Here is a 26,841-nt window from a genome sequence, read left to right as displayed (position 1 = left end):
CTCTGGGATAACAGTTTCCTTATTTTCTTATCCTGTGTATTTGTTTCAGAGCTCAGACGTGGCCCATGCAGAGAAGGAACCCACGTGGACCCACGCACACTGCGTGTTATTGCATTACCTGGCAGAAGGGACGTGTCCCAGTCTGCGGGTGAATGTTTGCTGCACACTGAGCCAGCAAGAGGAGTTCATCAGCTGGTGCCATGCACTGCCATGGCATGGTGGTGGCTAATGTGGTCACCAGCCGTCTGCCAGAGCCAGGTTGCCCTGCCTTCTCGTTTGTGCAGAACAGTTTCAGGATCCTGCCATTAACGGTCAGAATTGTTCCTGTAGCAGCTGTCTGCAGTTTCCTGTTTCCCCAGGAACTAGAGGAGTGAAGGAGGAGCATTTTCTTAAGGGTCCTGCTTCCAGCCACTGCATGCGAAAATCCCCCTTTAATCCCTCTTTTTCTCAGTTCTCTCCTACAAGTATGTGGCTGGTGTTTGTCAGTCTCTCGCCTCCTTCAATCCCGTGTTTTTCCTCCTTTTCACTTAAAGAAACTGTCACTTTGGTGACTCTGCTCTCATGTAAGGTAGTCAGTGTGAGAGCTCTGTTGGTTCTGATTCAAGCCTGACGTTCCTTTTCGGAAGCATTTCTGCTGTGTCAGTTATTGATAAAAAGTAGCTCCTTAGAACCTAATTTTGTCTGTATTAAACAGCGTGAGGTAGATCAGTTGCTTCAGCAAAGAAGATTTGTTGGCCCTGGATCGAGTGCCCTTGGTCACAGCTGCAGTTCTAGTCCAAACGATGTAAAGAGACAAGCTGTCCTCAAGAAGAGCTAGGGAACCCAGGGACAGGGAGAGTGGCCAGGGAACACCATTTCTTAAAAACTGTGTTTTGGCAACATTTTGTCAAAGGGAGCCTTGAGCCTGGGACGATGTGGTTTCCACGCTACTTTTAAAGTGATTTCTGTGTGTTTTACTTTATAGTGCAAAGGCCCAGATGCATATAGAGGTTTGAAGAATTGGATGAAGAAAGACTGCAACTCTATTAGGCTACAACTGTGTAACTGTAGGACAACTTTTTAACACTACCAAACTGTAGCCTGGAAAGAAAATAACGTTTGCCTGAAGGTGCAGGACGCAGTATGGGGCAATGGATTACTGAGAGTTCTGTCAGCTCAGTGGTGCTGACAACAGCTTCATCTTCTGTAATCAAGCAGATCTGGGAAAAAGCAGAAGTAGATTTCTGAAGTATTTTAGCCTTTTAGTGAGACCACAGTCAGCAGGAGTTCAGCTGCGTGCCCTATGCTTGTCTGTGCCGCTTGAAACGAGCAGACTAACCACAGGAAAAGCAATCCGCATTAGACTAAAGGGCGTTCTCAGCTGTGTCTGAAGGTGACGCACTCAGAAGTAAAACAAGAAGCTTGTGAAGATAAGTTTTCTTGAATGTAGGTGCCCGAAGGGTGAACAGGGGTGTTCCTCGTCTTCGGCCACAATGTCGTCTTATTTCTGTATGAACTGGGTTTTTCTGATCCTGTTTGCAGGTAACTAAGTGGGCCTAAACAAACAGGTGGAGGTGGATGGGGGTAACATGCATCAATGTTTCTGGGGGCTGCAAAGAGAGATTTTATGTTACGACAGGAAGAGGGGCCATATGGCACAGAAACTGCAGTTTTGCGTTATGGATAGAACTTTATCACAGTGACTCGAGTCATCTTCTGGCTTTATCTCCTTTTAAAAACAAAATCATGGTTTTAAAGGCACTGCCTCTTGGGCTGTCTGCTTGTTTAATTAGTGAATGATCTTTTGGGTTTTTTTAGATAATGATTATCTGAGAGGAGTGGAGGACTTGAAATCATTTTAGAAAAGATGTAGGACAAGGACATCTCACTTCAACAGGCTTTGTGAAGGTGAATGCTTTTATGAAGATAAGCGAAAAGTCAGCTCTGGCTTCTGGTGTTCTTTTGCCAATATGAAATTTTATTGGGAAAATCGATAATTTTTCCTTTTTTATTCTGAGAAAGCAATCCTCCTAGGAAAACATTACTAAAGGCAATAGCACTGAAAACAATAGATTGGAGAGCGGTACTAGTATAGGCAGATAGACATTAAAAATTTGTTGGTAGGATATATTCATCAGAAAGAAAAGGGATATTACAGCTATTGTTTCTTATAGCTCTTTATAAAGCCTTTTATGATGAGATTAATTTTGAGCTTGCTTTTTTATATTAAATAGAATACATTATTTTCAGAGATTAGTTTCTAATATGCTACTGTGGCAAAATCTCTGCATGCAGATGTGTTTTTAACTGTAATAGCTTAGGAAAATGACTGAGCTGAACTGGGCAAAACAGCTTTTCCACAAGGAACAGTTGCAATGAAGCCGTGCAGTGCTTGACATCCACTGGCCCGTGTTGGCTGACCTGCCTCGGGGAGCTCCCTTCCTAATTATAGACTGGGCTAGACTTTTAATAGAGATTATTTGTTGCCTGTACTTCCTGCAGTGAATTCTCCCTCTTGAATGTTAATACGGCTAGATCAAAATATTTACGCATATGATGTCATGTTACTGAATTTGGTAAAAAATGTGTAGTAGCAAAAATATGTGGCAAATACTTTTTTTTATTTTGAAGTACAAGAAGAAAGAGCAGGTACCTCAGAAGCCCCATAGCGTAACCTGTTAGAAGGTGGTGGTTACCAGATGGCTATGACTGGATCACCAGAGCACAAACGATTTTGGCTGGCACTTAACACAGCTTTTTATTAAAACGCTCCTAAAGGGAGTATTGACTGGAGTGATCTAAATACAGCAAAAGCAACTGTCTCACTGTGATGAGTGGGCTCCTGGCTGCTAGGTCTTACTGTTTTGACTTCAGTAGCGTGACACAACCTTCTGGAAGCGTGAAAAATGACTTAATGAAACAAAACAAGTGAGAAACGGCATAAGAATGAGGAAAGAAAATAAGGTAGTGAAAAAAGATCATATAAAGTGTCTTAGAAAAGGTCTGAAAAATCTAATAGGAATGGGCAAAATCTGTCATCAGGCAAGAAAAAAGGAAATGTGTTCAGTAGCAATCATTCTGATGAAACCTGCTGTTTAGTGGCTTTTCATTGAAAAGGGGGAAGAGTTTCATGCAATGGGTTTAATGAAAGTCTGTGTCTTACTGTTCCCCCATGCGTGACTTGGATTCAATCTGAACTAAGGATTAAAATAAAGAGCTAACAGACCAGACATGGCTAAAGAGAAGTGACAGGGCTGTGCAGATCCAAACTCTGTTCTCTCTTCACCTCTCTGCCTGCCTGCAGAAAGTGCTTTTCTTCTTTCTCTGGCTAGAGACAATATTCTGAAAAAATCACTGCCTGATCATTATTCCTCACCGTGTTGATCCTGCTGGATTCACATCCATTCATGGAAAACCTGATCCAGCAACGCCTGGTGGTGTTTGCGAGATGGGAGTTACTGGGTCACGTAAGATGCATGAGAAGCCTCTGCTTGCTTGCACTGCGCTCAACAACTGCGTTTGTCTTTTTGTCCACAGGCCCCACAGTATCAGAATTACCTGTGAATGGAGACGTTGGTCAGAATGTCACTGTGCCCTGCTCTTACACTGTTAGGGGGACGCAAGACATCACATCGATGTGCTGGGGTCGTGACTCCTGCCCTGCTTCAAAATGTAACTGGCCCATTATCTGGACAGATGGCTGGAAGGTGACAGAGCGGTACGGCAGCAGGTATATGTTGAAAGGGAACCTGCTGAAGGGCGACGTGTCCCTCACCATCGTGAACGCTGAGGAAGCAGACAGTGGGAGGTACTGCTGCCGCGTGGAGATCCCAGGGTGGTTCAATGATCAGACAAGTAATCACTGGGTTGTAATTAAGAAAGGTACGTGCAAAGGTGTGTGCTTGTGTGAGTACTATTGTGGTACATCTGCTGTTGAGTCTGGATTTCAAAGCTTGTGGTGGAAATGATTTCTATAATAATCCGTAGGACTGATCTTTAGGACTTTGCAGATCTTCTGTTTAAATTAAGATGTCTTTGGTTTTGTGGTAATCCTGGCACTGTTACTGCAATTAAAAAAAAAAGGACATGGTGCTTTGTTTCATGGTGCACAGCACTACTGAGCTTTCTTAGGAGCTCTGTTTGAAGAATTTAAGAGAAAGGGCAGCATAGGGTACTTAATTCATCCCAAGTGTTATACTTGCACCCTTTTCATAGAAAGCGATGCTTCCTTTTCCATGCTTGATTCTGGAGTAAAGCACAGGGGCACAAAATTAGCATAGACAATTTTTTAATCAACTCTTCCTTTGATTTTTAGTTTTTCTCTTATCATTCTTTTTACAAATATGGAATAAGTGGCTGATAGATGTACTTGTGTAGCTGGTGCTAGCAAATTTTTATTATAGAAACACTTTATCTTTCACTACCTAAATGCACACTAAAGTGAATGATAACGTATGTTGGTTTTGTTTTATTTTTTAACATCAGCTAGGATCTCTACTGCAAGTCCTCACACTTACACCTCTGAACAGACCTCAGGTAACTTTTATCCAAGTATTAATCTCAATAGCATATATAAGCTAAATTGCAAATGAGGATCTTGGGAAGGAAACAAACCGATATATAATAGAAATGTCTTGATAAAATATATTAAACATTACTGTAGAACCAGAAATCAGAACTTGGATTTAAATTCTGCCTGAGAGCATATGGAGAGCCCAACAGAAGGAACATATATACATGGGAGGAACTTAGCTCTCAGGTGTTACGCTTAGGTAGATGTTTTATTGATGCTGCAAGCATTGTTCTCCTTGTGGCAGTTGTTTGAGTGTGTTGTTTTCTTTGTGGTATAAAAATATCACCTTGTCTTCTGGAAATACATCCTGTGAACAGTAACACAAATTTTTAGGAGACGAGTGTGCTCATTATTAAATCCATTTATTTGTTGCTCAACGTAATATGACATAGAACAGTTTTACTGGGCTAGCTCAAAAGTGCATCTAATTCAGGATCCTATCTCCAGTAGCAGTCAAGAGCAGATGATTAAGAGGATCATAGAAACAGGGCAGTAATTTTGTGATACAGAACCAAAGTATTCTTCTACCCTGCCATAACTTGTGTCTCTGAGGCTGCCCACATCCACTGTGGCATATGCATATTTCATGCGAGGGCCCCCATTGTAGTGGAAGAGACAGTGAATGACTATTCCTCACTGTTTCTCCATTCTACTCAAGTTTTTAGACTTCTATTGTGTACCCACTCAGCTGCACCTTTTTCAGACTGAAAAAGACAATTTTAGTTTCCCTTACACAAGAGAGAGCTCGTAGTGTAATGATAGCTTATTCTCTGGATTTTGAAATAAAAATCAGGGATTCCATTTGTATTTCTCCCTCCGTCTCAGATGTTTCCAGCTAAGCAACTCTAAAATGTTATAGCAGTTGCATTTCCTTTTTGGAAGAAGAAGTGAAAATTTTCTCAAACTGTTTCTATTCTAGTTGCAAATAACACAGCTTCCAATCTTAGAACTCACGGGTTTTGTTAACCCTGTGACATCTTCCTTAGCTGCTGGTGGAAAAATTTTTTATGTTTTCAGAATAGAAGTTATTATGTGCACATTCACACAGAGGGAGACTGGAAAAGGCAGATGGCCAAGTGCCTCTGATGTAGAAACACTCCAGCATCTCCTATGGAAGAGAACAGTAGAGCAGATGATCCTATCCTCTTCAGAATAAAGCTTCTGAGATAAGGGTAACAGTTTAAAACATCAAAGGAACCAGCTGGGATTGTCATAACGTGAACAGGAGACTTTGTTTTCAGGCGGGCTGTATATCATCTGACAACACATGGAGAAACTGAGACTGATGCTATGGAAGACATAAGTTTGTAGCTCTGAATTTTAAATACTGCAAACAGCTTTGCTCTGGGAAATTACCTTAAAATATGCTGCAAGTCCTTATGCAAACATATCACACTTTGGTCAGTCTGTTTATGGTATTTCTGTCTGGGACACTTGCTTTCTCTAACTCTGCACCACTTGCTCTTTTTAGGCCCTGAGCTAACCTTAGTCAGTTTTCATCAGATGACCTAAGTTTGCTTTAGACATCCACTGCCTCTTCGCTCCAAAAACAGATGTCTACTTTGGTAACTCCTTCCTTCTAGGCTCTGTGTTGAGATAACAGTGAGAGCTAAATGTTTCCTGGAATGAATTCAAAGCTCTAAAAAGGGCAGCAGGGGCTCCAATATTCAGAGTTTTGTGCTGCCCTCTGAAGGCACCAACTTCTTTATAAGCAGAGCCAAGACTCCTGATAGAGAGATACTTAAGTTCGGTGGTCTCAAGTCAGCAGTACAAACTTCTCTCTGTCAAGGCAAAATGGTTCTCTGTCCAAGTGATGTGTTTGTCTTGCTTTTGCTTAGCTGCTGGGAGCACCAGCGAATCATCCTTTACCATCGCAAGAACATGGCCACCGGCTTCTGCTTCGGAAGCTCTTCAGACCGTAAGCATCTCTGTTGTGCTATAGCGTATCTAGACAAAGTGGGCAGATATAAGAGGTTATTGGGTCATCCCTACTGTTTTAGTTTGATTGCAAAAAATTTGTTTTCTGTTGTCTGCACATTTAGTGTGTATGAAAGAATGCTTATGTGCTCGTTATTAAAGGGGAAAAAGCCCTGCTTTGCATGCAGAAAGTACTTCCTACTAATGTAGGAAGAGATTTCGTAACATCTGTATCGCCTTTCAGGCGTCTGGTCCCTGCTCAGGCGCCTCAGACCGCTTGGATGTAACCTCAGACCTGCAGGTATGGCAGGGTGTGGGGAAGAGCAGAAATTGGACCACCCAACAGGGTAGCAATGCACCTGCACCGTGCGGTGGGCTTCAAACAGGCAGCTCTGTGTCTGTCCTGCTGAGCCCTCCAGCACATATTGCAGGGCGACGGGCAGTAGCAGCACCTGGATTTTGTCAGGAAGAGAAGACAGCCAAGCTAGCCTTTGGGAAGGCCTGCTGTGATGTACTGCCTTGCAGTATGTGCTGTGGATGTTCATACAACTGCATTTGCAGAATGTTAAGTCAGGGACCATACTGTGCTTCAGTATCTTCCCAGCCCTGAGTTCCTCATGAGAGGTTAGATATCTAACTGCTGGCTTCAGAAAGAAATTTTGCCTAAATAATGACCATTGCAAGGAGAAGGCCTGTTTACTTCTAAGTATAAAGCCTTGAATAAGTACTGAATAAGCTAAGAAAAAGGGAATGTGTGTAACACCTGGAGATATTTTCATAATAAGAACTAAATAGAATATTCACCAAATAGTATTAAACCTGAACATGTGGGATTTGTCAACTTCAGGTCCTTCGACTATCTCAAGAAATAATCTGTTTGCAGGATGATTCACACAACTGTTGCAGTGATTCTGCTTGAAACTAGTCCTGTATCTCAAATTAAGCTCTTGCTCTTAAGTATACTTTTACTACAGGGTTACAAAACACACAAATGGCCTTTGGGTACTGTATGGGCTTCTTGCTCCCACTGTCACTAATGCTCATCTGTTTTGTGTTTGACAGAACGTGACTCTCTCACTTTCCAGTCAGCAGTATTCAGAACATGGGCTATACATTGGGATTGGTTTATGTGCAGTACTTCTGGCCATCCTTATTTTTGCTCTGTTCCTTACTAAACGTAAGTACTTTTCACAGTGGTTATTCACAGATAGGTCCAGTACATCACAGCTGTGGCAGATGTCACATGTCTTCTGCTTCAGGGAAGTGAGCCAAGGTCTCTGGATGGCCTCGCTCTGTGCCCTGCACTGTGGTTGCTTGCCCAGATCCCCCCTTTAGGCTCTGGGGCATAGAATGGCAAGGTGCCAATGTGGTCTCATCATTTTATCTCTCAGACTCCTTAGCAATCAGTCGACCCATGGTTTGGTGAGGAGATGTGTGATACAAGCCCACCTCCCCTGCCCCTCTTGTTTTCTCCTACCCCTTCCTCAGTTGCTGTGTTGTCCCAGTCCTTCCCAATGATAACAGGAGAGACACTGGTTTCTTAACTATATCCAATGTTTTTCTATGTGCCAGACTTTCTGCACAGAGACTTTTGATCAGACCAAGCCATATGAATTAGATCTCATGGAAATAATGGAGATTTCCTATTCTGAAAACATCTGTTTAAAGTTCCCTTATTTAGTTTCTTACACTTGAATATTTTTTTTTTTAACCTGCTACTTTGCTTGCTTCTGATGGTTTAAACAAAATGATTTGTTTTCTTTCTTTTTATCTCTTGATTTTTTCATTCTGGATGGTCCTTAGAATATTTATATACAAAGAAGACGGGTGACTTTGCAAAGTAAGTATTCTGTTTCTACTTCAGCTGATAAGACAAACTAGGTTGCAGAAAGAAAATGTTGTCAGTATGCTGACCATTCCACCACAGACTTTGACTTTCTTTTTTTATTCTCAAGTTAATGGGAAACATTGCAAAAATAGATTAATAAATCCTGCTACTTATTATTAGTTAGTAAGCAAAAATGAGTATCAGTTCATTGCATTTGGGAGCATGCAGAATTCAAGTGTGAGCTGTCTCATAAGTGGAAAATGATTCATTATCAGTTCTGTTTAAATAAGTGATTTTACATATTTTATGTATTTCCGGTGAGCTGGTTGGTTTAGCTATCTGCTCTTCTGTGTTTCTATTGTCTGTTTTTTGTTTAACAGCATGGTTTTTACTCTTTTGTGCAGCTTCATTACCTATTTGAGGCCAAAACGTGCAGGGAACCATAGTGCCCTGGAAGATGAGATCCATGCAGAGGAAAATGTTTATATAATACACTAAGGACTGTATGCATGCTTGCTTTTGTCATCCCTGGGACATTAAATAGTTTGCAAAATGTTAGCTGCTCCCTCTGCTCAGTGGCTAAACGTGACTGGACTACTGAAGCATTATTTACATAATTCTAATAAAACAAATAAAAGCTACACTTCTAATTAAAAACTTTACCAGCCTGTTCCAGAAGCAGAAACTCTACTGGCTTGAATGGAAATTTCCAGAATCCACTAAATAAACCCTAAATAAAGTTACTCTTATATTTATTATCTACTTCCAATTCTTTCTTCCTTTTTGGAAAAAAGAGGAGGTGCCAGAATGGACACTCAATTACAGAAGGAAAAGCGTGTGTGTTTTAAAAGTTTGTCTCCACTGTGTGTTCTGTCTGCCAGCTACAAAAGAGTCCATGCCATCAGAGGGCAGAAGCAATCTCATAGCTGCCATGACAAAGATGACACATGGAAAAACTTGGTAATATTAGTATTTCAATATACATTTAGTTGAATTTTCATTAGTCAGATATGCTTAGTCCTGGTAACAGCTCAGTAATGCAATGTACTAATTCCTGTCCACCTGTAGTTAAATCTGGAGGAGCTATTGATGCTCACCTCCTCATGGGATGTCCTTGGAGCCTACAGGATTAGTACTTCAATGTGCAGAATATTCACAGCTTGTTTTCAGAGAATGATGACTAAGTGTCTTTTCCTCTGCCAAATACATCACTTTTTTTCTCTGGCTTTTTCCTTGGGCCTGCCTAACCTCTGAGAAATCCTCAGGGTGCAACGTCTTACTTCTAGGTCTCTAAAGCAACTAAATAAAATATAAGTACTTTGTAAAGTCAACTAAATTCTCACTTTTCTTAGCTTGTGGAGAAGTTATGGACACTGCACAAAATATTGACTGAAAGTTCGCCCTGCCCTTACACCCCTCTAGATACCAAACAACTCTAATGTCTTATGCTGAATTTGTTTGATGGCTTTTAGCTCATAAATGGGGAGTACCTGTGGGCTATCGCCTTTCTCCATTGTTCCTCAGTTAGACCTGGCTCTTTGCTTTTGTTCTCTGCAACACTAAACTTTTGTTTATCTAAAAAATAAACGGAGGCAGCCCCATCAGGATGAATCAACACTTTATGCATTGTTGAGCACTAGACACAATACACCCAAATCAGCTTTAAGTGGAAGAATAATTTTCCTGGATTGTTTTTAAAAACATATTTTTAGACAGAGGCTGGGGACCTCCTGAAAGAGCAGAAAAGTAGTGCAGGCAGGACAGAGACCAACTCCTACCACATATTGATCAATACAAATTTTTCCCTGAAGCTCATCCCAAGCAGCAGCGTGGAATACCTGAAGTAGATGTTGCTGCCATGGGAAAGACTTGCAGATTTGCTGCAAACTTTCCATCATTGAGTTCATCATTTTCAAGGGAGTCATGTGAAGAATAAAGCTGTATTATCCGATGAGGTGTAAAGGAGCAATAATAAAACCAGTGTTTATTTGTGTTAACAGCTGAGACACTTGGGGCCATGGTCTGGTTGTGCTTTAAGGGGAGCTGGGGTCAGTGGAGCAGTTACCCATCCTTGCCCCAGCTGGTGGAGATGGGAGGGCTTGAGCTGGCTGGGAAGAGGAGTGTTTTGCCCTAGGAGTCCTGGAGAGCCTGGCTAAGGTGGGGTACTGGAGATGAGCATGCTTGCAAAGGCTCACAAAGGAGGGAAAGGCTCCTCATCCTGTTGAGGAATGAAGAAATGGAAAGTAAGTTGGGATAGATGAGCCTGGTGTGCTTTGTATTTTCACTTGTGCTGTGTATTGACTTGGGGCTGTGTTGCAGCAGACCTAAAAGGCTGAAAATGTGCAGGTGAATTCGTGGTTGACTATAGAGCACAGATATTAGGTGATTACTGATCCCTGGGCCAGGAAAGGCAGTGGAAGAAACCAGCTCTGCTGCTTTCTGTCTTCATGTTATGTGTTGCTTTGTGTAAGAAGGTACCGAAACTAGAAAGGATCTGCTTGTGTCAGACTCTATTTTTGTATTTGACTATTCATAACAATTACTAAACTAAAATTACTGACCCTACTGCAGACGTTGTTCTCCTTCTGCCTGGCTGAGCATGTCACTGTGGTGGGCACCAGCCTATGACCAGAGCTGAAGGAAGTCTGGTCTGAGCCGATCTCTGAACCACATCTCAGAAAACATCTTCAGCAATTTCTGCTTTCTGTAACTTACCAAATCAATCTCTACTGGAATCAGAGCTAGGCAAGCGTGGAGTTTCAAAAATTATCTAATTCCAACCGCTTGTGGTCCTAAAGAGTTTGAGGGCTGTCCTCAAGACTGCTAATCATGACAACTGCTTGTCCATAAGGATATTTTTTTCTTAGTATTATAGATTAATTCAGACTAATTCTTATATCACTGAGTTTTCCATGTAAAATAAAGTCCTAGGATATCCAATAACCAAAATCTTGATCAAAATTTTCTTTCTGCTGTGCAGTTCCTTGGCAAACAGACTTTGCAAAGGTTATGTGGAGCAAGAGCTTTGCCTTGGATATGCAGTATAATACATACAAATACATGCAGGCAGAAGCTTCCTGTGCTTTTTCATTACTTCCACTCATGTCAGTGGGTCTTAGAACAGGCATTTCAAAATGAGCCCCAGAGAAATGCAAGTGGCACTTGGAGCCCGTTCACCCAGTAAGAGATTATCCAGCTGCACAGAAACTGGCAGCACATTGAGCACGATAAGGCTAACGGTTGCGAACCAATATTTTTCAGACCTCTCTGCCTTTCTTTTTCTAGCTGCAAGAAGCCACTAGATAGCAGTACAAAAGCAGAAAGCAAAGCACATTTTTCTGGTTCTTCCCAGCGTGCTCGGATTTTGGGTGGCCTTTTTCAATGCACTATGCTGCATTTAGCCCAGTCTTGCTAAAGAAACGAAAACTGGCATGATGCTGTGTTCATCCCCTTCCTTCCCTAGTCACCTGCAACATATTGACCAATTCTGTTTTGACAAGCTTCTGGGAAATTGGTAGCTGGATAAACACCCAAATTTGTGCCCCAAGTGGGATTCAACTGCTCCCTGCACTGGCATAAACTGGGCATCAGCTCACAGCCACTGCTTGAGTTAAAGAGGCAAAGGAGAAACTGAGATCATTGCAGGGAAAAAGTCTCAAGGATATTGGACATATCGAGTTTCATTACTTCTGTTCACAGAACGGCTGGGGCTGTGTGTGCTTGGCATTGTATGAACCATATCTGGTAGAATATAGAAAATCAGATATTTTACTGATTGCTGGTTAACCTGCCTTATGATGTTGGCAATAGAACACTGCTGAATTGTGTCTGTCCCCTCTGGTTGCTGTTTATGCTGCACTGAAGCATGTGAAGGTACAGGAGCAGCATTGCAGCATCACTTTGATTCAGAATAAACCCAGAACAGTTCTCTGAGCTTCATGCTGCTTGAATCTGCCACTAAGCTGGCTCCAGCAGCATCAGTTGGCTACATGCTGGTGGAAGAAACCAGGCATCCTGGCTTTGCTGGAGCCTAATCTATTGGGGGTCTGCTTCTTGCCACTGTAATGTAGTGGTGATGTGATGGATGAGGATGCTTATGCAAGGTAGCATCCTACTCTAATGTACTACTGAGTCCAACAGGTCTGCAAGCACTAGAGTCCTTCTCTGATTTTGTGTTGGGCGGATATGGAACAACTAATTCCTCTACAAATTTCCTGTGCTACTCAAGATTTTGTAGACTTGTTCATGCGCCCCTTAGGTTATCTCTTTTCCAGGCTGACTCATCTTGGACTACATATCTAATCCTCCTGTGGAAGCTCTTCCATACTTTCCACCATTCTTTTTACCCTTCCTGGAATCCTTCCTGGATCTAACACATGATTTTGAGGGTACTAGAACCATATGTAGAATCCAAGGTAGATTTGTAGAGTGATGTAATGTTGTCTTCTGCTTTTTTCTCTATGGCTTTACTAGTAACTGCTAAAATTTGATTTGCTTTTTTCAATGCTGCCAAGGAGAGAGGCGATATTTTCATGGGCTTGACTACTCATGACAAGCCCAAAATCTCATTCCTGACAGGGTAATGTCTGGTTAAAGCCCACCATTTTATCATTTGAACTTGGAATTGCTTCTTCCGTTTGCACCACGCTACATTTGTTTGCACAGAATTTTATCTGCCTGCAATTCTTCATTCCTGACCTTAATGCCCTGAATTACTTTCGCTTTATTACTCATCTTTTCCAGAGAAGAACTTCCAGAGAGCTTCATTATCAATTGGTCAAAAAGAGTAAAAAAATGTTAGAAGGAGTAAAAAATATTTCTTGGAGATGCTGTTGTAGATCTTTGGGAAGGACATTGTTCTGGCAAGAAAACATTTGTGAGAGTTCCTCCAAAGCTGCCTTTGCAAATAGAAAATATGAAGCTGGGGAGAGAAAAGAAGTCTTCAAGCAGCAAGCAGAATCCAGGGAAATGAAGGGATTAAGAAAACAGAAGTGAAGACAAAGTCAGAGGTGGAGATTAAGCCAAATGTTTAGGAGTGCAAGAGCACAGAGCTTGCTTGTTCTTGCCGCTCAGCATCACAGTAATAGGTACTGGGCCTTAAGAGCTCCATGGAAAGACAAAAGAGTATATTGACATCTCTGGTGGTAGTACCATGCTGAGTGTCTTGGATGAGGAAAGGAGAATAGGATAGAATGGGACAGGGTAGAAAACTCAGTTGGGAGGGTCCTACAATTATCATCTAGTCCAACTGCCTGACCACTGGGCTAGAAGTTAAAGCAGGCATTCTCCAACTGCCTCTTAAACACTGAGGCTTAGGCCATCGACCACCTCTCTAGGAAGCCTGTTCCAGTGTTTGACTACCCTTTGGTAGAAAAATGCTTCCCAATGTCCAGTCTAATTCTCCCTGGGTGCAGCTTTGGACCATTCCCATGTGTCCTATACTGGATACCAGGGAAAAGAGCTCAGCATCTCCTCTCCACGGTCCCTCCTCAGAAAGCTGTAGAGAGCAATGAGGTCACCCCTCAGCCTCCTTTTCTCCAAATTAGACAAACCCAGAGTCCTCAACTGCTCCTCAGAGGACATTCCTTCCATTCCTTTCACCAGCTTTGTTGGCCTCCTCTGGACACATTCAAGGACCTTCACATCCTTTTTAACTTGTGGATCCCAGAACCTCACACAGTGCTCAAGCTGAGGCCGCACCATTGCTCAATACAGCAGGGAAATCACCTCTTTGACTTGCTTCTATCCGGAAGTGTAGGGAAGAAGCAGTTGCAGTGCATAAAATCTGGAAGTGGAGAAACAGGACTTCAGTGGGGCTCACTCAGCACCTCTGGAAAGTATAAGATATAGTTTTCTCTCCTTCCACTCACTGCCCTGGAGTCTCCATCAGCTAAAAATGTCCCATTTTGTGCTGTTTCACTGGATTATGATACAGATCTTTATAGGTGAGTCTTCACCTGCTTTTTGTATGCTTGCTCAGAAAACAAAAAATTTGTAAAATTAAAACAGCGACACTTGTTTTGTGAAAACAAAACGGTGAAAAAGGTCATAATTTTATACAGAATTTCAAAAGTTTTCTTAACTTACTGAGTTAATACCAATTGAGTTTTTGTTTTGTTGTTTGTTCGTTTGTTGCTTTTTTTTTTCCTTTTTAAAACTGTTTGTGGTTTCCTCTGTGTATAGGCTTGGTTAATTCCCCCATTCCCACAAATTATATAATTTCTTTACTACTGTTAAATGTATAGTGCTGGCTTTGCTTCTTCATCTATCACACTACAGTGCTGACACAGCCCAAGCGAGGGAATTGAAATATTAAAGAGTAATGAATTCAGAAAGGATTTTCTGAAACTGAGGGCTATCTGCTGCTATGAACTGAATATGGGAAAGCACAGATGGAGTTTCCTCTTCTTTTACTCCCAAGTGTTCAGTTCAACCATTTAAAATCTGATTCCTAAAAGAGACAGAAGTGAAAGAAGAGTGACTTGGGAGGCTGAGTCTTGCATGCGTGGTTGATATCAGCTACTTTTTCTACATGCACATTTAGACATCAGCCATGCAGTTTCCAAGTTGCCTGAGGTGGCTCTGGAACGTGACTTCACCCACTTTCAGTGGGACATGAGCACTTAATGGAAGTTGTGCGTTTACATCACTTAGACATCTCAGGAAATTCTGTCTCAGGTGACGGGATGCACTGAGGGACAAGAGGTGATCTCTGTCCCTTTGAGGAAAGGTAACACATCCTCCACAGTGTCTGCTGTGCAAGTGGAGCTTCGCCAGCACTTTGCTGTAGCCCAGGGAATTCCATAATACTTTTTGTCTTTTGCCAGTCTCAGCAGAAGAACAGGACGTCTCTTTCCTTGCCTTATCTTCAGCCTCAAAATAAATCGGAGATACTCATCTCCATTTGGTCTTATTTTCAAAAACTTTCGTATATGCAGAGCTACTGAAGGGTGAGGATGGCTTTTTGTTACCTTCTCTTTAACTCTGCTCAGTGCTGAGAACGAGTAGTCTTGAGACTAAGGTAACCGGCAGAGTGGGCAATTAAATGTTTCTTTTCTGTTTATCAGTCATTTTCTCTGCAATTCCATCAGTACAGAAGCTTCAAGAGAAATAAAAAAAAATAGCGTTGATAGGGAAAATGTGCCAAGTATCTTCTACAAAGAAGGAAAATTATTCCAGAAATAGATCAAGGAAAAAAATTTCTTTTTCACGCAGCTGTCTTGACTGGAGGATGTATGTTCTTTGTCCATCCAATGACCAGTCTACCGAGAGAAGAATACTACAATAGCAACTATTAGAGTTAGTGCTTGATACCAGCTGTCACTGAGGGTTGGCTGAAGAAAGACTATATATAAACATGTGTTTATCCATATGATCTAAACAATTATGAATACCCCTTTCTATTTTGGAAGACGTATTAAACATTTGGAGTCCATTTCTCTCTCACTTGGATTAAGGACTTAGAAGGACAAACCTCACCTACTTCAGTGGGACCGCCCAGCCATAGCTGATGCTCAGCATGCCTTGGGTCAAATCTGGGTGCCTAGGAGGGTCACTGCCATGGACGAGGGTAGGATTCCTCTTTCAGTAAGACTAAGGTGTCAAAATATAACAGTCTCAGGAACCTCTTAATTTCAAAGACATGTTAATTCAGTCCTATATACTATTTCTTTTGTAAAATGTGTCTGTGGAAGAGGCTGTCAGTGGGAAGGAAGTTATTTAGTCCTTGCAGAGGTTCATGCTGTTGAATGCCGTTGTGATGTTGGAGCTTTCCATACCAACCTGCAGTACAGGCAGATGTTACAAACATTAGTTTCACATAAATAAAAAGAGGATTTGAAACTGCGAAGGCTTGAACTTTCCAGCACCAACACTGGTGGGAAACTGCACTGGAGACACTCTGGTGCTTTGAGTCTTCCCTCTTCTTCTTTTTACTTATTTATTTTTTTAATAAGCTCAGGGCTCTGCTTCTTTCAAAGAGAAGTGCTGGCAAAGTTTCATTGGTTAAAGGGTTAATTAATGAAGCTGCTTTTGTGCTGTGAAGGATTGCGATGAAATAAGAACAGAAAATAAGCCCATTTCTTCTCAGGCAGCAGTGACCTCAACTCCAGGAACAGTTCAAGCTGGTCTTGGTTTTACACTCATTGTTGTTGGATTGACTTGAAAATACTTGTTAACCTGCTCAGTAACACCCTGCTTTCCTGAGAATACTTTCAAGGTCAACTGGATGAGCTGTTTTGTTCTGTCATCACAGAAAGAGGCTATTTTCTCTATGTGTTTTACCGTACAAGGCAAACGAACCTACCCTTTCCAAGGACTAAAAACAAGCAGCCATCTTGCAAAGCCCTATCCTATATTCAGGAATTTTTTTTTTTTTTTTTGGCACATCTTACATTCATTTCACTGCAAAAGCTTCTACCCTTCACACCATATTGCTCATTGTTTTGTCTGCCTCTACTTTTAGCATTTGGAGCTGTGGAAACCTGAACCAGCTGGCTTATCTTGCCAATGGGATAAGCAATAATGAAGCTGAAATGTCATCCCAATAACAAGTCGTGAGGCAGCCTGCCACAGACTAAAACCTCACCTGGGGTATAGTCCGTTAAAGACAAAACAAAAGAGACATGGACACAGTTGGAAGCATCTGTTTGCTATCTGGGAGTCATGCCAAAAGGAAAAGGCATTCAAACAGCTGGCAAAATAGAAATGTTTGGCAAACCAGGGCCAGTGGTGGTGATAACAGCAGCAACTGCTGTAAGTCCTCTTTGGGCTAAGCAAGCTGGCCATGAGACATCAGATCTGCAGGATGATCCTCTTGCTGCACCAGAGGACCAGATCTGGATGCTCCCCAGGTCCTTCAGTTCCTGCTCCACCATACGTAAATGATAATGTGAGGGAAAAACACAGCAAGATAGGAGGACCAACACGGACTAGACGAATGTAAACCAGAAAAGATTTGTTAATGTAGGGGAACCTTTCTTCCTATAGTGCCTTTCATGAAGAAGAAATTCCTTTTAGGGCAATCTGGGAACTGCACGGACAGTTAAGAGGGAATAATATGTAGCAAAGATTCAAACCAGATGCTAAGGTGGGTATTGGCTGTAAACACCGAGTACAGCTGGTCATTAAGAGGAAGAACACAAGGAAAGCAGGCATATGCTCTTTTAACATCAGCGTAACGCTAGCAGTTAAAGCTTCTGTGTACACAGTGCTCTGCAAGGCAAGGGGGTAGCTGGCAGAGCTTGCTCAGAAACGGAAAAAGCAGCACACGTTCTGAGAACAGGTTCCCATAGAGAAATCCCACTGCTCTGCCAGCTTAATTAGGCCCTAATTTCACACATGAATAGGTATTTTGGACCCTGCTATTGAGACTGTCAGTGAAAGGCAACTATGACAGCATTTCCTTTTTGAAGGAGACAATGGTGGACTGAGAAAACGAGATGTATTTCACACCAGGTTTCTGCACAACTTTCAAACAATCTCTCAGAAGAGGAGATGGAATAGGAGCAGAGTTCCCAAATTCTGTTTGCACAGGTCTAGTCTGCGCTTGGGCTGCCAGCAACAGACCTCAGCTTTGCTCACCACGTGTTTGATGTGAATGATGTATTGTGTGAGCAGCCCTCCAGCAGCTGGCCGAGGCCAGGGCATGGAGCACTGCAGAGCCAGCCAATGTCTGTGAGCTCCTGGCTGTTGCCTGTAGTGCCCTGGGCCACTGCTTGCCACAGGCTCCTGGCGAAGGCTCGGGAAATCAGTAACTGTGGCCTGCTTGTGGGCAGGAGTGTTTCTTCTCCTGCCTCATTGCGTTGCATAGGTAAAGCCGAGCATTGGAGAATGCCAACACTCATCTTTCCTTGTTCTTCCTTGACAGCACACGTCGCATCCGAAACTGTTGTTAGAGGAGTAATAGGGCAACCTGTTCAGCTGCCTTGCTCCTACCAGGTGACACGACAAAAGGACATCTCTGACATGTGCTGGGGCAGAGGCCCGTGCCCAAATTCAAAGTGCAGTGACAAAATTTTGCACACCACTGGGAACAGGGTGACATACAGAGTATCTGAGAGATACAATCTCTGGGGCTATATTTCCTATGGGGATGTGTCTCTCACGATTGAGACAGTGAAAGCAGAAGACGCAGGTATATACTGCTGCCGTGTAGAGATCCCGGGTTGGTTCAATGACATCAAAAAGAACATGCGGCTGGAGGTGGTCAAAGGTGAGTTTGGGGACCTTTGTGATACCGCCAGCAGGGAGAAACCTCTCACTAAATAAGAGTTTAAAATTGGAGTTTGTGTGTGCTTTCGTTTGTTTGTTTGGTTGGTTTGGCAAAAGGTGTTTTTCCTGAATTACATAGTTTTCAAGGGATGTGTGCGACCAGTTGCCAGTTTGAATCACATTCAATGAGCAGTTTTGATGAGAAAATAGCAACTACCCCTTTTTTGCCTTCCAAATTAAATCTTTAATTTCTCATCATGTAAGTATATTTGACATTTTAAATGATGATTGAATTAAAGAAGAGATTTATCTTTCAAAGAGCCCTTGGAATGAAATTCAGTTTTTCATTTGAGGTTCACCCCAACACCAAAAAAGCTTTAGTTTGGGTCATGTCATAAGGAGACCAACGTCTTTAGAAATTTTGTCTTAGAGTCTTGAAGGACTTTTTCCCCTTCCTATTATTTTGCCAAGGTGCAAGATAAAGCAAGGCTCTTACAAAGTTGAGAAGAGGCCAAAAAACATTGCAAAGCACAGGAAAAAAAATGGTATCCACCCTTCACATTGCAGAAAGACTAATTTTTTCCTGACCTTTACAGGGTGTTCAGAAGTGCAATTGGTGTTGATGTACACAGAACTCTTGTTTGCCTGTTGTAAGTGATATAACAGGAGAGTGAGGGAAAGATGCTGCAATCCTATGTCTATCCCTCAGTTTAAGGGCAACAGAGTTCATAAAAAAAGGACCAGTTGAAAAGATTAGCCAGATGCTTGTAGCTGAAAATTGAGCTATTCTTTTTATTTTATTTTTATGAGGACATTGAAAAGAAAATCACAAATTTTGCAAGTATTTGGGTTCTACCACACAAGGTTCAGGCCTCTCTGACCCCCTTTCTGTAAGAGGGTCAAGGAGCAGGTATTTGAGCTAAAAAGAAAAAAGCAAATCTGTAAATCTGGCAATTGCTCTGACTGGGGCAAGTTTTCTGGTAATTAAACAACCTTTTAAAATAGTGAGTCTCCCACCTTCATTCTCAGTATTTTAGCAGCTAGATAATTTTCATTTGTTTCTGAGTTGGCTTTCCCCAGGGTCAGTTGTGAATGCTCTGATCTAGCTTTTCTTTTGGCAATGTTTTTTCCATGCAGCCCCTCCAGTGATGACAACTACCACGAGAAAGTCTCCTGTTTCCCCTAAACGTTTCAGAAAAACAACTTTTGCTCCCCAAACAACCTCTGATCATCAGACAACAGCAGAGACTGCTGTCCTCCTGACAACCACTGTCCCCCCAGCAACAACTGCAACCACCAACTCTCCAGCAGTAACTACACTGGAGACCATGGCTCCACCAACATTTGTTGTGACAGCAAGTGATACTTTTCCACCAACTATGGTGACAACCAGTGCTCTCTCAGATTTTCCAACTAGTTTCCAAGAAGCTGACGTGAGGAATGAAGATGACTATGTGTTCTTGTCATCAGAGTCTCTGTGTCTTCCTGGAGGTACACAAAGTAATCAGCACCAACCCTTTCTTTTTGCTGTGTAGCAGAGATAGTCTGTGTTAGCCTGACTCTGGCATCATAGAGACCCTCCAGATACTTCTATTTGCATCTGGGAGGTTTTCTCTGAGATGCCTACAGGTATGTCTCGGTAGGCTTAAGGAAACACAGGTCCAGTGTTGTGGATGATGCTAAACTGGGGTGAACAGCCAAGATAGCAGAGGGTCAGTCTTGCATTCAGAGGGGTTTTAACAGGCTGGAGAAATAATGTGACAGAAACCTCATGAAGCACAACAGAAATAAATGCAAAATGCTGCACCTGAGATTGAGTAAGAGAGATCCACTAATTTTTTTCTTGATTTGGGAAAGGCAATTGAATATGAATCAATTGAAATGATCTGCTGAAAAGGTTAGTTTAGAGTATGTTCTGCTTGAGCAATAAAGTCAGTGAGAATTCAGAACACGCTTAAAATTGAGTACTTACATTGTCATCCCATATGAAAGCTGCTGTTATTAATATTTAATTGATCAGAATGACTTATTATCATCCTAACCTTTCCTAGGTTGCTACATCAATGACTTCTTTCACACAGATTGATGTCTGCACACAAGGCTGGTTTTTGTACATTTTTGGGATCTTCTGTCACTTGAAGTTCTTTCTGGCCAGAACCTCTGAGGAGAGCTTTTCTGTATCATCTCTTGTCTTCCAGCCATAACAATGTGGTCCAGTTAAGCTTGGCAACAATTAATTACATCCACAGCTGAACAGTTAAAACATCTAACCGCTGGCCATGCTAGTAAAGTACATCAGTTGTCTGAGTAGGATGAACTGCAGATGATGAAAACCGAGGTGCAGATTTTCACCTCTCAGTTACAGATGCAGAACTGTGCAAGCAATTTTGAATGGCATATGAAGACCCCTCTAGTCCATGATCTTTATAAGCTTTACTTTTTACTTTGTTTCAGTGACTACTGAATTCCCAAGTACGCTTCCAACTGCAGAGGGAACCAAAAGTGCTGAGATTTCTCTCATGGTTGAAGATGTGCCAACTGCAGGTGAGTAGGATAGCAAGGTCAGAAGTTGAATGTTCAGAGAAATGAACAAGCTTGTCATAAACAAAAGTATTGACTATTCTAAGATTGTACCAAACACGTACTGATAGCTATTCATTGCATCTGGAAGTAACAGGTATCTGGGCTCCACACAGAAATTGTTTGAAATCAGGATGTAACAACAGCTGAGAAAAACATGTTTTTAAGCCTCCAAAGGAAGTAGATTTTGAGTCACTCACTACTGTTGGGTATCTCAGGTCTGAGAGAAGTTAAGAACTGGTTTTTGTCACTGTCCACACTGAATTCTCAAGATATCTGATTTGTCATCACTGTAACATTGAGCTTTCCATTTTAAATCCTCTCTGAGTGTTGTGAGCTTTGAAGCTCACTGAATATATTCAGCCAGATGTGTCTGCAGGCTCAGCTGTCCGGCGCTCAACACGTGTCCTTGGTCATGATGGAAAGCAGCAGGCAATTACCGCAACAATCAGTCATTCCTTAAAGAGAAAAGGAACTGGTATACAAAACCTTACCATATCTGAAAAATGAACAGACTTACATGAAGTTTACACTTTCTGTCTCTCAGTCAAGTGTAAAAGTAGAATGGCCCAAGCTATTCAGGTGTGATAACCTACCCACCAGATGCCTGCAAATGAGGACTTAAAAAAAGGAAAGCTGAAATTCAAGGATGACATGTCATATTTGGCTGTTAAGAGAGTCCTTTGAATTTCAACTAGTGCCAAGAATCTCTTCTTTCTTAGAAACATGATATTTAGATTTTTGCAGGTCTTCTTTTGCTAGAACTTAGAGACTTACAGCAGAAATGGAGTTTAGGAAGCTGTTCCTTAATGGCCCTGGAGAGAGCTCACAAAAGAGATTTAGCTGGTCTCTTGAGCATTTGTGAGGGTTTTTCACCCCTGTCTCACTTGTCATCTTTCTGATACAGCTCTGGATAATATACATACTCTACCATTGTAAATAGGGAATTTTACAAAGGATCTTACCTCCAGGATTCTGGGGACAACTTAAGCTGTGACTGTGGGCTAGAAAGAGCCACCGCAAAAGCAATAACAGCAGAAAACATATCATGCTTATGTGAGTCATGTACACTCCCACCCTTGCAAAAACTTATGTCATGCTATTTCCAAGACCCAAACTGTCATAATGTGTGAAAATGCTGCAGCGTAATTGATCACTCTCTAGTGAGGACCATAAGCCAAGCTCTTAACTCGGTCTCCTTTTACTCTTTGAAATAATGCACTAAATGAACTAACTCCAGCCTTATAGTAATGTAAAGAAAGGCTTATTTGTTGCTGAACTCTGTGTGGATGTTAGCACAGTGGCCGGGAGAGAAACCCATGATTGAGAGAGAGAGTGCTCCATCTCCAAGTACAATTCTTGCCAGATAGGTTGGGTTAGCTGGGGTGGTTGGTTCCTGCTGACCAGGCTCTGATTTGGTTTCTCCTCTGTCTTTGCCTGCTTTTCCCCAGCAACAACCCCACCAGTGCTAACCATGCTTTGGACCCCGAAGAGAATCCTGGCACCTTCAGGTATGGAGAATAAGCAGCAGTAGTTGCTCCCATCAGCCTGGCTGCAGCATGCTGCCGGAAAGTTCAATTTTGACTTGTGGGACATGCATGACAGCATGAGATATGCGCTTCTTGTGTATCTGGGGGTAGTTCTGCTGAACTACTGTTCCTTCTCCTCGCCTTGCCTTGCCTCACCTCTCCTCTCCAGAGGAAAAGAGAGGGGTTACAAAACAGATGTATGGCAAAATGCAATATTCATGTATCCCTGAGACTTTCAGCCCTTGCTAGGGTTTTATTATCTATATTTGTTTGGCTGTAGTGCTCATTAGCCATAATCTCTTTTCTACTCCAGTGCAAAGTTCTAGCTACAGTTACATGCATATGTGCTACCTGTGCCCTGTCCATGTCTGATAAAATGCAAGCTTATTATTTGGTACATGGAGACAAATCAACTCAGCTCTCATAGAGAGCTGATCGGAACTGATAAATTTGGGGGCACTTCACTGAATAACATACTCTGAAATGTTTAAAAAGAAAAGAAAAAAAAGCAATTTTTCATCTAATGGGATTATTTGTGGCCATCTGATCACATCTATCACCCTGTGACATTCTGGGTATCTCATGCGTATAGTTTCCTTCGGCTGCGGTCTTGGGCACCGCAAGCCTGTGACATATACATGCCTCAACAAATGACTCATCTGGCCCCTGGTACGTTTTGCTCAGACGGAGACTCCGTGGTTGTTCTCTTGTCAAACCTTTAGTTTAGCACTAATCGTCACAGTCTTTCTATACATTAGGGCATGACCTAAGGCATAGGACCTTTCCTGTCGTAGGATGTGAGCTGAGGTTTTGATTCACTAAGCTGCATGACTCCTCTATTTTCAGATGCTGCTAAACATTGCGTGCTTCCTGTGACAGATCAACTGCTCCAAATACTTAAATGCTTCAGGCCTTTGTAGCATGAGGTTATGAAGAGCCAAGGCCCAAGCCTAAATCAACTTTTTGTGACTTTAAATTCACTAGCAAAAGTAAGAGAGTAGGATCATAGGATAACAGCAGAAAAGTTTGCTGCAAGAGTTCTTGAGCATTCATTTAGTTCATCTCTATTTCCAAAGCTTAGAAGACTAGGACTGAATTATTCTTAATATCCCCAAATAGAAAAAAAATGCATCATCTGTATAGAACTTTCTTAAATCTGTGGCAAGTTACCTGAACATAAAGATGTTTCCTGTGGTTTTCAGTACTAATGCATCTTTCGAAACTGCAATCACACATTAAGTCTGACCAAAATTAAACTGAGGCAGTCCCTCCACTTAGACTTGTACCTTGTTTACTGCCTCTGCTCTCTATGACATCTTGTCCTGCTTACGGAAGTGAAAACTCCTTCACAGCAGACAAGTTTCTACTGTCTTGCTTTATGGGCTATCCCTGGGAAGCCTCCTCTTTCCCTGATGAAGACTGACATTTCTCAATGACTGCCTGATACATCATTTGTGGCAGAAACAGGTTGTAAGCTCCTTTATTTCTCCTGCTTGGGGCCGGATTTTTCCCATCTCATTCCCTGAGAGATCATTACTCCTTGACTAAAGCAATGAAAACCACAGTGGCCCTCACTTCTTCAGGTGACTGTGCCAGGAATAATTTCGATCTTTTTAATTTTCAGGGATTTCAGGAAGTTCAGACAGCAAGGCTGAGAAACATGATGATAATGGAGATAAGGTAAAATTTCCTCCAAGTTTCAAGAGTGTTTAACTAGAAGCTGAAAGAACAGCAGGGCATGCTAGTGATTTTCAATGTATTAATAGTAAAGGGACAGTGTTTGCAACAGTAGCTTGTACTTTTGTTTAGAAGCTCAGGAACCACCTTTTCATCTCTCCAGTGGATAGAGCCAAAGCCTGCGACCATCCCATCTGGCGTGGACACTTCAGAAAAACCTCATTTCTCTGACACCCCTGTAAGAGAGGCAGAGGTAGCATCCTCAGGGTGCTGTCTCTAAGAGAAGGGTGAGGGTCTACTTTAGACACCATATTGAGAAGTTCATAGTAAGTGGGGTGAATCTAGGATCAAACACTTCAGACGATTTATTAAACACTTAACAGATAATTCATGTTGTTTATCGTGATCAACGTGATGTGTCTTCACCATACTTTGTACAAGCAAGCTCAGAAAAGCATTTCAAACTCCAGCCCAATGCAGATATTTCAGAGCTCTTAGCCACTAGGGCAACCCACTCCCACGTGAATAGGTCTGAAGCAAACATGCTTCTAAAGGCTTTTCAGTATTTCTCTTCTCCCTTCCAGTTTCCCAGCTATGTCATTCTCATTGCCTGTCTCATAGCGGTGTCCATTCTTTTCATATTGATACCCTCATTGCTGTTTTGGAAACGTAAGTATCCCTAAGCACGTAATTGATTCGTGTTTCTTATGCTGGCCTAGTGCAGGTGTCCTTCTGTATCTCTGATTAATCTGCTGGTAAATCTGCCATGGCCCCTGTGACAGCACTCTGTTCATTTTATGGGGTTTGCTGTCCTTACTCCAGAACTGCGTCACCACGAGGAGACCAGGGAGCATGAGTTGGTGGGGATGCAGCAGGAGGAAGCCTGTGCAAAGAACCTGTTCACTCACTTGTTGCAGGTCTGGCTCTTCTTGTTGGTTCTCGTATTATAGTAAAGTGGTCCCATAGACTCCTGGAATTGCTCCTGACAGATGTTGATGTAACTTAAATCAGAATGAGATCCTTTCCTGCTCAGCCCACAGAAATTTTGCAACTTGCTATCTTTGCTTCCAAACTCGCTCGACTGATTCATTAGAATTACAGATTTCTTTTTGCCATTGTGACATTAATATTATTTTGCTTCTAGGTAAACACACAAAGAAGTTTATAATAAAAAGGTAATTAATTTTTAATTTCCTATTAAAAGTTCCAATGTAATTTTTCATAGAGGCAGGAAAGTATCTGCCACTGATGGTAATGGGTGTAGTATTGGCTTGTGGTGCTGACTACCGAAGTCGTATTATGAGCAAGCTTCAGATAACTTCACCTCAGAACATCAAACAGTTGTTTCCCAGATGCTGCTGCTATGTAGCTATGAACAGACATCCAGAGCACTGGAGAACTTCAACAACTGGTACTTGCTGTTATGTAGTGACTCCGCTTAAGGAAGTACCTAATCTGCTGTATTCTTTGATCAAACACCAGGGCATGACCCTGGTGGGGTTATTTTAAAGAAATGAAGAGTTAAATGGTGATGATGATCAGCTGGCAAATGGTTGCTCGGAAAGAGAACTGGGATTTATGAACAGTCCTCCCTGGAGTGGCAATTCATGTCAATACACTCAGAGTGGGCCTCATGAAGGGCACACTGCAGCGGTGTGGCAAACCCAGCTTTCCACCACTAGATAAATCTTGCAGCTCTCATGGGGCCACTGCACCCTCTTACACAGAAGTATCTGAGATGATCACTGAGGTGATCGTTTTGAGGCAGATATGAAATGTGGAAGTATGATGAGTCACCCTGTGCAGGTGTAATAACTGATAAGTTCAAGTCTTCTGGCTTATCTTGAAAAAAGGATTTTCTCTAGACAAATCACAAGGTAGTCCCTTTGCCAAAGACCAGTAATTTTTCAATGGTACATGGTGCCCCACTGCATACCCCACCTAGGAGATAAGGACTGGGGGCCAAGAAGGGACTTTTTTCCGAATCCAATGATGCTTACCTCACAGCTGTGATGGTAAGATCTGAACAGCCCTTTCCTGTCCATTAGAATAATGCAAGCAAGGTAAATACTTCTCTGGTGTAAAAAAGTGTGTGTGGCACCACTGAAGTCAGTGGACTCGGTAGTTCTGGTATCCATTTCAATGGGAATTTACTGACATCACAATTCAGACAGGATGCTCTGAAGCAGCAATGTGCTTTTGCCCCATCCATAGTGATCTGTGCTTCTCACTACAGCCTTGGACCAGAGGAACACCTTGAAAAAGTTTTCAGTGGCGCTGAAGGAGAAAACAGCTTTTTTTCCCTGTGAAGAGCTCCTACATCATCTGTAGATGCCACAGAAAACAGAAAGGGTCTGTTTCATGCTGCACTGATAGATGCTTATGAGCCCTCAAAATATCAACGGGTGTAAACAAAAGGCCAAAGCTTCAACTGTGAAAATTTAAAATCTTTGTGCAAATTTTGCCATGTCACCTTTAAAACTCATTGCATGAAGAAGCTTCTTTGAGAAGGTGCTTTATGCATTATTCATAGGTGTTTCTGGAAT

The 26,841-nt window shown here is 42.0% G+C and overlaps 2 protein-coding genes across 2 annotated transcripts; both read left to right on the top strand.

Moving 5' to 3' along the window:
• Nucleotides 1–1,472: 1,472 nt before the first annotated feature.
• On the top strand, nt 1,473–8,952 carry LOC147527635 (hepatitis A virus cellular receptor 1 homolog). Its single transcript, XM_086621551.1, has 8 exons — nt 1,473–1,521; nt 3,517–3,861; nt 4,465–4,515; nt 6,391–6,470; nt 6,714–6,770; nt 7,532–7,646; nt 8,273–8,309; nt 8,702–8,952. Exons 1-8 carry the CDS (start codon nt 1,473–1,475, stop codon nt 8,793–8,795), a joined length of 828 nt encoding a protein of 275 aa, XP_086477677.1. The 3' UTR covers nt 8,796–8,952.
• Nucleotides 8,953–14,193: 5,241 nt separating this feature from the next.
• Nucleotides 14,194–26,604, top strand: LOC104382414 (uncharacterized). The gene is made up of 9 exons (XM_086621550.1): nt 14,194–14,242; nt 18,166–18,510; nt 19,647–20,009; nt 20,964–21,053; nt 22,541–22,600; nt 24,243–24,298; nt 24,859–24,964; nt 25,440–25,470; nt 26,532–26,604. The coding sequence occupies exons 1-9, from the start codon at nt 14,194–14,196 to the stop codon at nt 26,602–26,604; spliced, it is 1,173 nt and encodes a 390-aa protein (XP_086477676.1).
• The last annotated feature ends 237 nt before the right edge of the window (nt 26,605–26,841 follow it).

Source organism: Tauraco erythrolophus, chromosome 16 (genome assembly GCF_009769465.1).
Source record: "Tauraco erythrolophus isolate bTauEry1 chromosome 16, bTauEry1.pri, whole genome shotgun sequence".
In the NCBI taxonomy this organism is placed as follows: domain Eukaryota; kingdom Metazoa; phylum Chordata; class Aves; order Musophagiformes; family Musophagidae; genus Tauraco; species Tauraco erythrolophus.
The sequence above is the reverse complement of the archived record's forward strand: the minus strand, read 5'-3'. Positions and strand labels throughout refer to the sequence as shown.